Source organism: Crassostrea angulata, chromosome 6 (assembly GCF_025612915.1).
Source record: "Crassostrea angulata isolate pt1a10 chromosome 6, ASM2561291v2, whole genome shotgun sequence".
Classification (NCBI taxonomy): domain Eukaryota; kingdom Metazoa; phylum Mollusca; class Bivalvia; order Ostreida; family Ostreidae; genus Magallana; species Magallana angulata.
The window spans coordinates 49111659-49129659 of record NC_069116.1 but is presented as its reverse complement, the minus strand read 5'-3'; the positions used below and the strand labels follow the sequence as shown (position 1 = coordinate 49129659).

The 18001-nt window shown below is 33.0% G+C and overlaps 1 protein-coding gene across 1 annotated transcript; it reads right to left on the bottom strand.

Moving 5' to 3' along the window:
• Positions 1–10191: 10191 nt before the first annotated feature.
• LOC128190170 (flap endonuclease 1-like) lies at positions 10192–17996 on the bottom strand. Its single transcript, XM_052862101.1, has 13 exons — positions 17834–17996; positions 16206–16308; positions 15981–16083; positions 15721–15784; positions 15422–15531; positions 15071–15207; positions 14559–14625; positions 14033–14164; positions 13856–13888; positions 12824–12877; positions 12504–12568; positions 10917–11031; positions 10192–10489 (listed from the first exon to the last, which is right to left on the bottom strand). Exons 1-13 carry the CDS (start codon positions 17913–17915, stop codon positions 10424–10426), a joined length of 1131 nt encoding a protein of 376 aa, XP_052718061.1. The 5' UTR covers positions 17916–17996; the 3' UTR covers positions 10192–10423.
• Between the last annotated feature and the right edge of the window lie 5 nt (positions 17997–18001).

The following is an 18001-nucleotide window of genomic DNA, read 5'->3' as shown; positions in this document are numbered from 1 at the left end:
AGAGGGGTGATTGTATTTATATATGCATGTGTATATTCAGTGGCATTACCTAAAATAAGGATAGGCGAGATATTTTGTGACACTATGATAAAGATCAATTTACAGTAACTTAATATTCCTTGATCTTATACTGGTAGCACTTTAGCTTGAACAGAATATTATTCTGAAGTGTTTTTTCTTTCACCTTTATAAATTCAATATAGATTCTTTTAAAACTTTCATCAAAAGATTTAATTAGTGCACAATTCATCAAATAAATTATTTCCCTAAATTCAAAAATACAATTTGAAAATATTTACAATTTCATGATAACTTGTGGTGGCAAATATAATGGTCATAATGAAAATTTCATAGCATACAGATTTTTGATTTATATACACATCTATAGTGAATGAATCCAAAATGCTGGCCACAAAATTTAACAATCTTTTACTATATATCAAGTTTTTGCAATAATCTTTTTTTTCTTCTTTTTTTTCAGCATTGTAATATCACAAATAGTTTAACCAATAGAAATTGTGCACTTTATTAATCTTTCAAATTCTCAAAATATGAGACATATGCACATATCAGAAGTTACAAATTTGTTCATTTTTTCAGATACTGCAATACACAAAAAGAAGATTTACAGTATTTAATAATAATTACACACCTTTAATTGAAAATTAATATGTCAATTAATCCACACCGATGGAACTGAATACATTTGTTACACTAAATGGCAATTTTTGCACTATCTATTCATTTTACAGAAAACAGAAAGTGGCCAGTAAAACAAAAATACAATGTGCCATGTTTACTTACTTATAAAAAATATTTTAACGATATTATTCAATAAGTTCAAAGGTCATAGAAGACAGGCGTTCTTTTGACTCTGACAACATGACACACTTAAGTTAAGTAAAATAGTGCAAGTATTTTGTTTCTTGTTAAGGACCACAACCTTGTGTATAAAAATATGTTTATCAGAAAATATTGCAATTAAACAGACATTTAAGTTGCCACTTCCAGTCAAATTTTCCTACCTACCATCTATAGAAATATAGACAGCAGTCGCATTACAAGTTTTGTCCAATGTCATTGTATCACTATAGTGGGAGTTAAAACCAAAAAATAAAAGGGAACTGAGAGATATAATAAAGTCGACTGAATTTCATCTTGGTTTTAGGTAATGCCCTGTCTGGTAAAGTTAAGCAACAGACAGGTGTGACTGGAGTTAAGGTGCCCCGAAATCCTAACAATATCTGAGGGAGCAGTGTAGCACAGCTTATCTGACAATGACCTGGAGCGACCCTCCATGTTCCACTGTTGCATGCACATAATCGATCTAGGCCAGTCTCAACGAGTGTATCTTGATCCCCCTTTCTTTTCCACCCCAACGACCCAATACTCAGTCCCTGCAAGGAATGATAGCCTCTACCTCTTATTAAGAAAACTTCCATTGATTGGGGGTTCCAAATTTCACTGTAAGGATTAAAAGCAAAGCAATAGGCCAGATAAAGAACGTAAGCCCACCAAATTAAACTTAAGCCAATAAAGACCAACGTTGATCTTGATGGAGACATTGGAAACTTGTCGTTTTGTTCATTCCCATCAAACTTGATGCTCCACTTGAATTTTGACAAGTGTGTGAAATTTACACTCAGAACAGGTAAAAAGAAAAGGAATAATAAGTAAATAGATGAATTGAGTTTCTGTGTGGCAGGATTTACAGCTGAAGAGAAAAATTAATGGGCTAACACTGGATGACTCACTATACTTCAGACTTTTTCTCAAGATCACTCAAGGATGAGCAGTGCTTAGCAGTTACACTTCCTTAATCAAAGCATTTCATGAGTACAAATTTTGAGATCATAAAGTCCTCTTAAACTGCTGTAATAATTTTCTAATTACTGATTTTCACTTAACTTCACAGGAAATTAAACAATTCATCTGTCAATAAATCTTGTTACTTGTACTTTAATTATTTTAAAGTTTTCTTATCATTTGCCAACGCCACTAAAATCCCCACAATTAAACACAAACGAGACTTGAATTTTTAGTGTTTTGACAAATTACATATTAATACATTCATATTTTCCTCTCCCCCACAATTCATGAAAATATCTAATACAGTTATAAAAAAGCTACATATCTAAAAGAAATTTGCCTAAAATAGACTTTTTTTGACAAGATAATGATTGACATTGAAAAATTTATTGCATTAACTTTCATTTCTCTTGAATTTCCAAGAAGGAAACTGCCAGTGGCTGAATTCAATCAAATATCGTAAATTGAAAAATTGAATTTCAAAGACCAGCCTCTGTAGAGATGTGACCAATAACTTGAAGAAAAGGTCAAATTACGCCCAAGTTGCCTAAAACTGTAGCCAATAACTTCATGGAAAGGTCAGAAGCAAAATTCTCCGGTCTCATAAAACCCACATCATTTGTAGCATGACATCAGATGTTTGCATTAATTGTTTATATTTTATAAGAATTGTCCCTTTCTGTGACCAAATCTTTTAAATTATTTATTTTACACTGTATAAAATTGCTTTTTGATTTATAATTCAAGCAGTATGTGTGCATAGTAAAACAAATGCTTTTCTAAGACCTCCTTGAAAATTGACCGTTGAACTACAGCTTAAAATCAATCTGTGACTGATTACTGGACTTAATATAAACTAACTGGACATTTACCCTGAAACAAAATTTCCACTTACACAGAGATAAGAGACATAATCATCTTTTATGCAAAGTGAAGAAAACATGATTGACCTTCCCATAACAATTCTGACCTTCTACAGTTAAAGTTCTATAATGTGCAACCGCCCACTATATCTTGAAACCTCCATTTTTCAAGACTTTTCTTTTGGAGTGTGAACAATATGTCAGTAAAATTAAAGAAAAAAAAGAAGGTACACATATTGTTAAAAATATTTAATTCTATAATATTTCATCAAGGAAAAATAAATTGTTTATAATAAATAAAAGTGCCTTCTTAATTTTCTAGTAGGTGCTTTGGAAAGAAACTTTTAATTTTTTTTTTTAAAGATCAATTATACTTCATGTTAAATTGTATTAATTATAATCATGGGTCTAGTGATATACTTACCGAAGATCAACAGTAGATGCTGATGACATCATCAACTCTACCAACATCACTGGCCACATCTAGTGATCTAATTAGAAATAAAAAAAAAATTCAAGTTTTAAATGAAAAAAAAAATCAAAGTAGTAACTGATTCATACATGTTTAATGTGGGTTTTAAAAAAATTGTTTTTCATGCATGACAGATTTGATTTGTATGTAAATATTTTATTGACAGAAAAATGATTGAGTACACAAAGCTCTGAAGTGACTCAAAGTGATTGAATTTCTTAAATAATTAATTTTACAGAATACTGGTTTTATTTCTCTGTGTGTGTGTGTGTATAACATTCTATTTTTATTCTAGAAAATATTTCATATTTATAATTTCATTAATATTGCATATCAATAAACGATGTTGATATCTATCCATTTGATTCTTTATCTCTTTCAATAATCAGAAAAATATCAGTTTGGACAATTAAAAAGGACCATCTAATGACAGGTAATATTTCTATCCAAAATATTCTTCAATTTTAAAACAAGTGCAAATTTAATGTTGTAATATACAAATGATCTCATTCACAGAGACTGTCATAACTTTTAAATTTATCTTATTCAACAAGACAATAATATTAACTACTATCATTAAACGATTTCCTTCATAGATGACAAAGGTTGACTCCCCACCAAACAACCCTATCCCTGCCAGCAAAAATGTCAGTTTCTTGACTTTTTCCATCAGAAACTTAATTTATTCTCCCTGTAGTTTTTTCTCCTACACTGTCGAATGGACAATCTCCAGTAAAAGACACCTTGATTCTCCCCCTCTATTTTACATAGCCACAAAAGAGCAGCAGATTTCATTCACACTTGACATTAAAGTCAGATCTGAATTAGATCTCAATTACAAAATCCGTCTTAAAGGTGCTGGCCTTTTCTTATTTTAGAAGAGGTCACTGATCCTTAGAAATCAATAAATTAACAACACAATATACATACAAATGAATGGAGCTGTCATTCATGTACAGATAGGCATCTCCCTGTACAGAAAACCAACACCAAACTCTGTCATCATATGATGGGGTCCTGCCAAAAATGAAATCTACAACATCAGCTGGGATGAAAGACAATCTTAAAAAAAAACCTCAAAGGCTCTTCTTTTGAGCAAACCTCATCAAAATAATTTCAGTGTGTTAATATATGTATTAATAGCTGCTATGCTTTAATATTTACGATGTTTTTAGCCAATCTAAAATAATTCAATGAATATATAATATACTGTCAGTATTTATAAGACACTTGAATGCTATATTTGCTCTCAAAGCAAAAATTTATCTGGCATGGAAACCAGAAATAACATTGCATTTTAGGCTATTTAGAAGCTTTAAAAATGCATGTAAATCACATTCATAATCAGTAGGTGTGTTTGAAAAGGGATGTGCAGTGAAAACAGGGACCATTGATGGGTTATTGCAAGACAGTTGTAAATATCGAGATTTTTCATTCCTTTTTGATCAAAGGAAGATTACAGGCGTACTTTTGATACAAATCCTCCTGTTTGCTAAACTAATTCTCTACTGAAAATGTCACTGGTAATTACATAAACTATTTACACAACTCAGCGACAAAATATTTGCTGTTTTAGAACTAAACATCACAAAAGGGTAAATGCTTTATGCGCACATATTTGGCCATCTTACAGATTCCCTTAAAAGTATTCTTTACAGATATACTTGTGACTGTCATCAAATTCATACATATTTATAAACAATTTTTACAATTTTCATATCAAGACTTAAAATTCCTTTCTTTTTTCGCCTTTCATTAACATTAAAAGACATGTTTATCTCTGGAGATATTAATTTATAGAAATACAATACTACCGAAACGAGCGTATTTTGTGACACATTAAAGAAATGCTGCAGGGTAAACACCTGTTTTTCACTACAACAAAAGAAATATATTTCTGATATCAGAAAGATTCCAAGTAACATTAATAAGAAATGTATCGTCTGTAGCTGGAAAAAAAAACCTTCAATGATAATCCAAAGCGATTCGTAAAACCACAAAAAAACCTGACCTCACCTGATCCTTACCTTAGATTCCAGGTGATAGATTTGCATATTTTTAATTACTTCTTCCATACACACTTGCTCTTTGTATGGCATCATGCACCCAGCACCCAACTTCATGGAATTCCTTTCTTATCGCAGTTCTCATCAGAAAAATAGTTTCTAGATAAACAATGCATAAAAAGACATAGCATGTTCTAATGACATTCAACATGCACTGAAATGTTGATATATATTCAAATACATCAGATTAAAATGCATATGTTATGAAGTTAGATGCGAAATATCTGATTTGGAATTCTTTGAAATCCTAAACAGTACAGAATGCAATCAGAGGAATTCGCTAATTTGTGAATATGATACTCATTTCAAAAGAAAACTATCAGACATTAAAATTTAAGAGCACTGTCTAATCAAATGGTTATCTTTAAAATTAAAAAAAAAAAAACTGCACTTCAGCAACCTTACAACTTGCTTGATAAAGCTCAAAGTAAGTATTAACAAATCTATTTTAATTTGTCTCCACACAAGCAAAGGATACCCAAAAACCCACTAATACATTTTTTAAGTTACATATAGGTAAGACTATATAAGACTACTTTTCATATGCATCTAATTTGTGAACTAAACATTTTCCAAGACACATAAAGGCAGACATTTTGAGTAAAAACATAATGAAAACACAGAACAGTTACAGGAATGATAAATATAGATTTTTTGTATAAACAACTTTAAAAATTGTAAAGAAACAGAAAAATTTCAAGGAAAAGTAAATATGCCTATATGACCTTCAGTATATGACCTTGACAATAAAGATCACTTGACAAGAGTAAGTTTTAATCCTAAAAGCTGAAAACAAACACCCAAAGATGAATTTTTTTATTCAATTATCACCAGTTTCAGGTATTGAATTACATCATCTTAAAAAGAAATTTCAATTTCATGAATCTTTATACAATCAACAAAAACCTTGATAAAAATTCAAAACCATTTTATTTCACCTTGAAAGTGGTTTAACAGTGTTATAAACACTGCAATCCTTCTATACAAAATGTGTTTTTAGAAAAATGTATAGAATATCAGTAAAGAGGTAATTCTTCTGTTATATCACACAATCCAACAATTAATCAGTTTGGTCCCAAGTTTATCCATCATATCGTATTTAACTTTACAATATCTTTTATTTCGCTCTGACACAATACATCTAAAGTATAACAGAAAAGTGGGAGGATACGAAATGTATTCAATTAATCTATCCTGTAGAAACCCTTTCTAATCCAGCAATTTGCATTAATAAAAAAAGTAAAAGATTTGCATGATTTATGGAGTATTTTATCTTTGGGTAAAAAATATCATTCTTTAAGTTGAAAGCACAATTATTCATCGCGTAGTTACCTCAGGAATTAGGAATCTTTCATAAAAGAGCATCATCATAAATGGATTAATACACTTTTTTCCATGCTTGGCTTACAACTATTATCAATATTTTTTTTTTGAAATTCAAATCTTCATCACAGCTAGTTTGGGGTTGCAGGCCTTGGGGCCATAAAGGTTAGACGAGCTCACTTTTGATCTCAGTCTCACTTTTTCAAAAGGAATATCTTTAGTAGAAAAGTGAGACCGAGATCAAAAGTGAGCTCGTCTACTTTTATGGCCCCAGGGCCAGGTTTATAAGGTCTGACCTCAGTCAACTTGTACCCATTGTTTCTACACCAGACACTAGGGAGTAACATTACCAGATTACCAGGGGGGCAGGTTTATAAGGTCTGAATCTCAGTCAACTTGTACCCATTGTTTCTACACCAGACACTAGGGAGTAACATTACCAGATTACCAGGGGGGCAGGTTTATAAGGTCTGACCTCAGTCAACTTGTACCCATTGTTTCTACACCAGACACTAGGGAGTAACATTACCAGATTACCAGGGGGGCAGGTTTATAAGGTCTGAATCTCAGTCAACTTGTACCCATTGTTTCTACAACAGACACTAAGGAGTAACATCTAGATCATTCAGATGTACCATAAACCAGAGGTCGACAGCATTGGAGGTGCTGGCAGGAGGATCCTCCACTCTGTTCACTGATGTGGGAATATTCTCAAAAGGACCTAAAACAGCATCTCAATCCAATCCTAATGTTGATCAAGTTCAAAAAGAGAAAAAATATGCAAGGCATAGTCATAAGGAATGATTAAGGGTTTAACTACTAGTCTTCCTTTCCATGTTTCGATGACACTGAGTGTCTGTTTGAAAATCTGGGACCCCGAGCCAATTCCAATTATTTCAGGAAATGGACAGAAGTAAATAAATAGGTCATTGGGACAAAACTATCAATACTTTAATCCTCTGAAAAAAAAAGCTGGGCGTGACAGATCACCAAGGTGATCCTCAAGTGTTGGGGTGCTTTGCAAGTGACATATTGATGTAGTTCAAGGCCAACAGCAAAGTCTTTCGGTTTTTCCATTCAGGAAATAACACATGGTGAATTTAAATCAATGATGGTGTTCATAAAAAAGTTTTTTTGAAAAACAGGTAAAATGAAATAAAAATACTGAAGACTAGTGTATATAGGCATTATAAAATCAGACTGAAGGACAATTGATCAGCTTTGAGTCATAAGGTTATCTTTGACTAAAATACTCCAGATCTCACAGAAAAGCAAACAATGTGTTTTTCTACAATAAATGGCCTGTTTTTGCATATAGATAAAAAGCAGATGTATGTATTAGAATTTATACACTGCTCTCTTTTCTCTGTACCTGATACGACAATTTTTTAACAGTACATCATGGAGTAGTGTGTTTTTGTTAACACATGCATTATACTTTTTTTCTTGTTTCTCATGCAGACATCAATAGAGAAGACTGCATTAATCAGATAACCAACTCGTTCCCAAATGAATGGTGACAAGTTACTACACATTGCCCCTGTGAATCATACACACTTTGATATAACCGCACAATAACACTGGGTGCATATGCATAATTGTCAGGCAATTTCAACACCCCACCTCGAAAAAGTTGACAATCTGACGAAAAGTGAAACTTTTTCATTGACCATAATGAATACGCAGCAGACATCTTAAGTAGATCTTGGGATTATCAATCTGTAGCCAGAAATCATTGCTTCAGTTACATACTGAACAGGTGTTTGGGCTTAGTCAAGTAAACCCCTGCATGTCTTCAGGGTGGTATCATGTTAGATTAATATGGTTTTAATCAGTTTCTTCAAGGCAATGGCTTTTTGCTTTTAATCTTTCCAAAGTTTATTCCATTCAAGTACACAGACACCTCTGTTTATGCAGTCAGTTATTCTCTATACTACAGATAGGAACATCAAAAGAAACCAGTGAACAACATTGTATCAAACTTTGCACTTTTATTAAAGTATAATTTCACTTTTTCAATCATGACTTTCAAAAACTTTCTCACATAGCCAGGCTTCCTTCACAGCTGGACAAGAACTCCAAATGAGAATTAATCAGTCTTGATTTTTTAATATTGCAGGTGTCCTCTGCTTGCTTACCAGAAAAGAATGCCATGTTTCCCTTGTCTGACTTCAGAAGAAAACTGTTCCTTTTATATTGTTTTACAAGAAAACTTTAATACCCCTTAATAAATCAGCTTGATTTGCTAAATTCATGCAGGTAAGCTCTATCTTCAGCCCTGAACTGAATTTAATGGCTGTGTTTTTGTTTAGCTACAAATATTCAAACATGCTCATAACACTTATTAATATTTGTTTCCTGTGTAAATCGACCAAACAAAGCTAAGCAAAGGGAGTTTTCTGAAGATCAGTGTGATGTCATTGTTTATCTGCGAGCTTGTCTGTTGTCACTCCATGTAGGTCGTCCATTGGAAGTGACATGCACTCAAAGGAGAAAGTTTGAATCATGTCGCTTCTTATCTGTCCAAACTTCTGAATGACAAACATGTGTCTTTATCGGGTTGTAGGCCCCGCACTTTATGTTAGAAATCAGTTTGATTTTGCAATTTATAATAGCTGAAGCTTATTTGATAGTTCACGATCAAGAGAGCTCAATCTACCTGTCTAATCCAACAGGTGTCCATTCCTTGAGGCTAGAAATTCTGACCACCTGAAAATTGGTTTACATGTTTTTATTTCTTGACCAACTTCCAAAGTTTTGCTTTTATCAGAAAAACATAAATGTTGTAGCATTAGAAATGCTATGTAAATGACTATACAATACACCTTTTCTATTTACTCTAAAACAATATTTACTCCAATTTTCCTCTTATCCATTTCATGACCCTACACATAGTGCTATGAAAATTGAATGTGCATTGTCCTGATTTCTAGTTTATTTACCTTCTATTAGAGCTTTAAATGCAACACTAGGACAATATTATTAAGACTACACCAAGTTTCCCTCTGAACCTCACATAAAGTGTACTTGCATTCAACCCAACTGTGTGTATTAAAATTAACTCTTTATGGCTCAAAAGTTCACACACTTGAGTGTTTTCAGCAAACTGAACCATCAGAAATTGCTCAGCAATTCCATTCAGTCGGTCCACCCTGGGTAACTTTAGAACCCCATAGTGTGCTTCTCGTGCTACAAGGGGGTGCACTATAAAAATCATTAATACTCAATATTACCTAAAGTCCCATACCTACATGCAAACTCATGGCCTGATGGGGTATCCTTTTGTTCAAGGGTAGCACTATAAACGCTATGTTACACAAACCCCCCATACAGTTTTACTCATTCATGACCATGTAGAGTGCACCACATGGGAAGAAGATCTTTACCTTTGCTCTAGGTACACAAAACATTTGTCACCCCTTGTCAAACAGGCACCGAGCACTCAGCAAATATAAATTACATCCAACTAGCCCTTGAAAAGTCCTAAATGAAGATCCCTCACTGCAGTAAAAATCTGCAGCATGGGGTTTCAATTCTTGCAATACTACCCTCTTTCCATCCACTTAAATGATCATCGCATGTGAAAAGCCTACACATATTCTGCTCACTACTGGAAATCCTTTGTAATACATCTTGCTTATTTACAATAACCTTACAATTTTCTGAATTTGATGTCGTATATATTTTAATACCTTTTTTGTCACATTTGTACAGGAATAGGACACTAGTATGTCTACAAGATCAGCCAGTAACTGTTTCATTGTTTGTGCACACAGAATGTCTCTCCACAGTATTCACTTTATCACAGTGGTCAGATAATGAATTCCTACAGTCAAAAGAATATCCACATAATTAAAAGATCCCAGTGTCAACACTCACTGCACTCGTGTCTATTTTGCACGTTTGTATCCGCCTCCTTTAGCTTTCTTTTTTGCTGAACCTTTCTGCTCCTCTTGCTGAAAAGAGAGAAATTGATGTTAAATATCAAACTCTACGTTTCCTCACTATTTATCTAGCATTTCTATCATGTAAGGAGGGCTAGTTCCTTGCAGCTACTCATTAAAAATATCAAAATATCAGTACTTACAAATTTAGTGCACTTTATGATAGATGAAAGATTAAGATGCAAGCTTAAATTATTAAATCAAATATAACTTTGAGGTAATAATGCACTTTAGAATAATGAATTCAACATTAGCCCATATAATGAAAAAAAAAATCATAATCAAGTATGAAGTCTGCCCCCCCCCCCCCCCCAAAAAAAACCAATTAATATCATATGCGACTTCATAATATCACATTGTATGGATCATAAAGCCTTATGCTGATTTTTGTCTCATCAACATTTCGACACATCAGCTGCCCAACTTCTGACCAACTGACCTTTCTCTTTGTGGAGGATGTTGAAACAATGGTGAAGAAGGAGTCTAATCTCCCCTGTGTGGTTCCTTGCTTGGCTTTCTGTAACTTCTTCATCCCATTTCGTATTCTGTCCTCACTGAAAGAGATATAGTGGTTCATGTATAAAGAAGTGGCGGAAGTGCAGTCTACATTACAAATATATATATGTTTACCATATAATTCACAGTAATATTCACATGAATGTAACTGCAAATCTTACAAAGATATCAATATATTAGTGAATACATATATTTAAATAGCAATAGTTTTTAGAAAATGGTACTCATAGATTATAATCATGCCTACATGTAAATATAAACACTTATCTCGTTTTGTAAATTATGCAGTATATATATATGTGCTAGCACAGTACGCATTTAAGTCGTGGATACTACTAATGCAATGCTCCAAATTTCAAATTAAATTATCGAACCTTCATTTAAAAAAAAAAAAAACAACTTTGCCATTAGAAAATTACAGTTTCTCACATGATCAGTTCTATCATTTAGCAGGGCAACATTTTTTAATTCTATGATTGGAATCAAGTTTTGTGTTAGGTTTTCTAAGAATCTTGGTCAAGAGGATGTCTGAATACTTTTTTCTTAGCCAATAAGGACCTAGATTTAGCTATGTTAGACATCGCTGTGAAAAAACAAATTCAAAATGCACAAACACTTTGAATTTATCAAAACAGAGTGAAGAACTTGAAGAACTGTAGAAAACAAACAAAGAAAAGATAAAAGAAAGTTGAAGAAAAAATCATGACAAATTTCATAGCAACTTGATTGTCATATCAAATCCCTCTGTTTTTTCAGGAACAGGATGTAAAATTTGAAAGAAAGGGGAAAGCCCAATAAAATCTTGTTTTTAATACAAAAGTTAACAGACATAACATGGAGTCATGGCTCTCCTGCAAATTTACCATACATAACTTATCTCATTGTATGATTTTCATTTTGTAATAAATGTTTTAGGTAATGACTGGACATCGCAGAAAAGGTGACCATCTCAAAAAGAGCCTACTGTCAGCTGAAGACATTATATTAATCAAGAAGTTTAAACAGATTTTATATTGGGGGGGGGGGGGGGGGGGGTTGTTCATTATTTAGAAGTTTAAATAGATTTTATATGGGAGGTTTTCTACCTTGACCTTTGGTCTTAAAGACTGGTTCAAGGTCACTCCACAACCTCTACCCACTGGCACTCTGAGTGCAATTTAAACTCAACTGGAACAATGGAATAGAAAATAATAGAAAATATTCAAGACAAATAAATCCCACTGACAGATACCGAATGCAGAGCGGATATTTAATGAAGATCAAAAAATATATGCAACAGTGTCTGTTCCTTGTTTCATAATACACTTTTGCTAAATGTTTTTTATCATTGGATAAATAAATGAATCATTGACAGCTACTACAATTTTTTTCAAGCCAACCATAAAATTCTTTCCAAGTCATTATTCCATGATCTCTTTGTAAGTGAGACTTGGAGCATTGGTACTTTTCAGATAGTTCAGTGTTTACAAGACTGATAAAGGAGACAACTCCTGCACCAGTTTTTCCATACCTGAAATTTTTCTGAGTTACCATGAATTCAATTAATCCTTCCTCATCTGGCTCTGACCACTTGAGCTAAAAATACAATAAGCAGCATTATTATTTTTAAAACCAATTTTGATTTCAATCTACTTTTAAAATTATTTTTGTAAAACCAACTTTAAGTCTTGAAAACAATTTTGAAATGTAGAAAATGCCAATATTTCTTTAAACATCAAACGAAAATTCAAATCCAATCTAATTTCAACCATCTAAAGTAAATACTTTGTGGAAACAGATCTATGTGAACTTTGAATAAGAAATTCCAACCTTCTTGAGGAGCTTTATTACCTCTAGTTCTTCGGGGTCTGCCACCTCTGGTTCTTGAAACAGTCTTCTGGCCTCCTGCAATGTTTTAAATTTTGATTTACACATTGTGAATGCTATCAGCTGTCATTATTATAAAGTCTGCAATATAAAATGATAGCGTTAACACTCAGAAATTGCAAATTTTGATAAAAGTTATCAGAGAGATATTTGTATCAATCCAATAAGGACAACTGATTTGTACTCTGAGAACTTAGATGTTGCTTCCTCATAATGACATCTTTTTTCTAACAATGACACACAATAAATAACTCAGTGACTAAACCATGTGTCTTTGTGAAAAATCATGTTAAAACATTCTTCAAATTAAGTACCATATAAGAACAGGCTTATTATGTATGTGTGACATTACACATTACAAGAATGATTGAAATTTTCAAGTTCCTATGAAAAGCATTCCTATATATCTATGAGGGAAAAGTGTAATATCTGACATTAAAGCTGCTAATGATGCCAGATCTTTGTTTAAAGTACAGCTGTTGTAGTACAGGGTTTTTTTTAGGTCCCAAAAACAAGGGCCTGGGCCTTTCCATTTGGGAAAAATAGTAACATTTGGATGAAATTGGGAAAAATGTCTTACCTTACATTTCTCTTAATAATTTCAAATAAGACAAAACCGTATTGTTAGAAAAATATGTGTAAATAGGTTTAACCAGTTTAACCAGTTTTGCATTATCCAGTTTATTTTTTCTTTCTGTTATACTTTGAATTGTGCGACATGGTTGACAGTCACAATATGGCGGCCCTTATTTGGAGCATGCGGTTTAGATTTTTAAAACCCCGATCCCGATTTACTTTTCACGAATTTTGGGACACTTTTTTTTTTCTTAAACGATATTTGTTTTTAACTTTTGGGAATTTTCTGTGATGAAATTGGGAAAAAAATGTACTTTTTACCGTTGGGAATGGGGCCGAATACAGGCCCCCTACGACCCCTAAAAAAAAAACCTGTAGTAGCATATTGTGTTTGAACTGACTGCCAATTATTTTTCCTACCTTGTACATCCAATCTTCAGGAACAGTGTATTTCTGCAAAATTAAACACTGATACATCTTAGCAAACGTTATAATTTGCTTCGTCATGCTATTTATAAAACATACCAAAACCATTAAAACATATCAAAGCATTACAGAATGGTACTGAGTGCTCTCCCTTAACACAACTGAACCGACCTTGGAATCCAAATGTTTGAGTATTTCGTCAATGGTTTTGTGCTGTTTGATCAGATCAATGGCTCTCTTTGGACCGATCCCTCTGATGGAGTCACAATAATCACAGCCAAGCAGTATACACAAATCAATGAACTGTAATAGAACGCATAGGTTGTGAATCATATATAAAATGGAGTTACAGTAACTGTATGTGCAAGATTGTATTGAATAGTAACATCAAAAAGTGTCGAGAGACGACAAAAATTACCAAGCTTTAAGCTTACTGAGTAATTGTATGCCAATTACTACATTATCTACTGTATACAGAGTCACTTTTGCCCCATGTTATTTTTGCCCTTTTTACTTGCAAACAGTTTCGCCCCGTCTTGAATTCGCCAGGACAAAGTTTTGAGTAAAGAATATTGTTTGAAACATAGGAATTCGCCCGCTGTCAACGATGGTGAAAGGGGCGGAAATAAAACGGGCGCGAATATTTCCCTGTATACAGTATTATGGGATACATATGTTTGTCTACTGTTATAATCACCTCATCCTTGGTTAATCCCAGCTCCTCTAAAACTCTGTTGTAGTGGTACTCTTTGATTGGTAACTTTCTGAAGCAATATTGCATGACTTATAAACAAGTAATTTTACAATATTTTTACATCACAATCATCAATAATATTTCAATCTTTACTAGCCAAGGGTTTATGATATGATTCGCTCCCCTCGTCTCCAATTCTTATCGGATATAGTGCAATTTCGTAATCTTTGAGAAGTGCCCAACTGGGAATAATGACAAGTTTTCATTTTTAACTAATAAGACTGCCTGTTTCGAGGATAGTCTAGCTATCAAGATAATAAAGACTGTTTATTTACATATTCACTCTTTTTGCATGTGGTTGAGCATGAAACATTTTTGATTGAATACATCAGTTAGTCCCTGTGTCAAATCAAATACAGATAACTGATGACATGAAACTAAATTCGCCAATAATTGGAGAGGAGAACCCATGGCTAGCAGAGTTTGTTTTTGTTTTTAATAAAATGTCACCTCACCTGGCTTCAGCCACTGTCAAGTTCCTTAGCAGTACGGTGGTGCCAAAGGTGAGGGCGTCCATATCCTCAGTCCCTGTGGCGTACACCTTGCCTGCTTTAACCAAGGCAGCACACTGTGCTTCAGCCTCACCAGGGGCCTACAACAAATCACAACTCTGTTCGTAACAAGTACTTACTAAATTCCTCCAGTTTTACCAGAAGAGCAGTAGGGGTCTAATAAATCAATGTTTATGTTGTTCATAATAATTCTATCTATTAAATCTAATAATTTCCACCTAGTATTTAATTTTTACAATTTCATTCACAATACACTGAAACTTCAGTTATGGGCATTAGAAATAGAAAACTTACATTAATAAAGGGTATTCCCATATATTTCAACAATTCTTTGCATTCTTCATTATGTTGCTTGGAAACTTTTACTAATCTCCTGTTGAATTTTTCAATGTTTTCCTCATCACCTATTGAAATAGAAATTGAACATTACTTAAATTTCAGGAAAAAATCTATGATGTTATTCAGATTATACCAGAAACTTAACCACAAAAAGTCACAAAAAATTAATATCAGATTCATTTTTCAGAAACTGGAGATAAATCTTATGACCATTTACTGGAGGCTTTACAAATTATGGCATTATATTCATCTACCTGCTTCCTCTGCCTTCTCTAACTGTTTCTGAGCCTCTTCTCGTCTCTCCTTTCTTTTCGCAAGCTGAAGAAGAACAATGCAATGTTACAAGCTAGTCTTGTACTCTCTGATTACAATTTCTCTAAATTCAAAATGTCAAAAAGAAATCGTAAATTACAACTCAAATTATAACACAAAACAGATAGCTATTCATTTAGATATGAAATTTATATATCAGGGTAAATTTTTCTTCTTGAAAACGGACATAGTCATGACCCACCTCGCCTGATTTCATGTCTGGTGGTTTACCATCGAACACATATACTGGTTTAATACCATTCTCTACCATTCGAATGGTTCGGTAAAACATTCCCATCAGGTGACTGAAATTCAGAAGGCATGGTTTTGCTTATGGATTTAATATGTCAAAATATTTCTAAAATCATAATAAATACTAGAACTCAATCCCTTAATAGCATTCTTTAAAGTTTTAAAATCAGTTTACCTCGTGGTTTCTCCATATTCATTCATTAAGTTGCTTCCATCTTGACGTACAGCAATAAGAAACTGGTAAATACACATGGAAGCATCAACTGCCACTTTGCGGCCTACAATAAAAAATTACATAGATCATACTAGTTTTGATTGGAACTTGGAAGTTATACCCTGTCAGTGTCATTTTACAATTCAAATGAGAATATTTCATATCTGTAATCAGTGAATAAGTTCTACAAATTATCTAGTCTTAGCAAGATTGTTGGCAGATATCACTGCAACCTAATTAAAATTAGAGCTTCCATCCCCTCCTAATTTTCAATAGATCATGGATTCAGGAAAATCTACAAAAGTTTTCTTTGTAATGTGCCTATGCAGTGATAAGCAGAGGATTGTAGACTAGCTCTCCCCCTCAGCTAAGAAAGAGTTCAAAATATGATGGCTATAATCCTTCTAGTTTCTTTCAAGCTAAAAAAAACTATATTTAAATAATTATGATAGAATTTGATTAATTTGGAAAACATTTCAAATATAACAAATAGTAACCAAAAAGATATAATCTTCATGTCCTTTAATGTCAAAAGCAGTCCTATTGGATCTTAATTTACATGTTTAGAAAATAAACATTGATATGAAACAAAGGAGAAAATTAAGAGGACTAAATGATCATGTCCACTATTAGACTACACTGATCAGATCCTTAGAAAGAGCTCTGTTTAGAGAGTTAGAAAAAGAGTTTTTTACCTAAAATATTTGGATTTTTTCTTTACCAAACAATGTAGTTAATGACTAAAGACATCCATGCAGCCTCTTTAAGTATAAATTTATCTCTGCTAATATATTAAATATATATAATTTAATGTACTCACATACATCTCAAAACTTGAACATTTGTGTGGGGGACTTTCTGTGTCTTGAAAAATTGCCTCAAATTAACACCAAATGTATCCTATTACTCTTTATTGACCCCGAAATTACCTTAGGAAAATTGTTACATTATGAGATTGTAACATAATTTTGCATGGTGTGATTGTGAAATAACTTGTATAGTTGGTGAACATCGTTTCGACTCTGCATGTTCACAAGGAATTATAAAGGCATACATTGAATAAATTACCGAAAAATAATTTATTGTAGACTAGACAAGAATGGCACTAATAAAAACTTGCCATCCACTATTCCTACGAAAGAAAAATGGACCGTTGCAATTAAAGGACAGGGTCCACATATAATTAATAGGATTAAATAGTTGATACCTTCTGTTTAATTTATTCTGTGGGATAATCTTTTGTTTTACCTTGGAAATAAGTGTCTGTGCTTCTTATCTACATTGCATTTGCTGATCAATGTAGCATATTAAAGCATGTTAAACAGTGTCATCTGAATGCAGGACATCAATCACTATACATGTGAACCTAACAATAGACTATAGGGTATCTCTGTTCTATTTTACAAGTTAATGTTAAAGAAAACAGAATGTTGATTGTATAGTACCCATATATATATCTACAGGTTATTACATTCGATATATACAGATGTACATGATCACAAACATTCCGGGCTATCCACAATCCCACAATCCACTAGCCGCCAACCTATCATGGTTCTATTGAAAAGGAAACAGCGCCAATATCTTACCAAAGTAATTCTTAAATTCATTTTCCTTCATTGCAGATGGAGCATAGTCGCCAAGTAACTTTGATAAACCTAGAATTCCCATGCTGAAATTAAAAGAAGAGACAGTTTTTGTTTACTTTCTTAGTTTCTATTGCTGACCAAAACACTTTACCCGCCAAATCATGTAAA

Excerpts from the sequence above, each read along its gene's own strand:
- LOC128190170 (XM_052862101.1), bottom strand. The coding sequence starts at position 17,915 with ATGGGAATTCTAGGTTTATCAAAGTTACTTGGCGACTATGCTCCATCT. Across the intron at positions 15,208-15,421 it reads TGGGAATACCCTTTATTAAT|GCCCCTGGTGAGGCTGAAGC; the intron begins GTAAGTTTTCTA and ends GATTTGTTGTAG. Across the intron at positions 13,889-14,032 it reads TCAAACATTTGGATTCCAAG|AAATACACTGTTCCTGAAGA; the intron begins GTCGGTTCAGTT and ends TTAATTTTGCAG.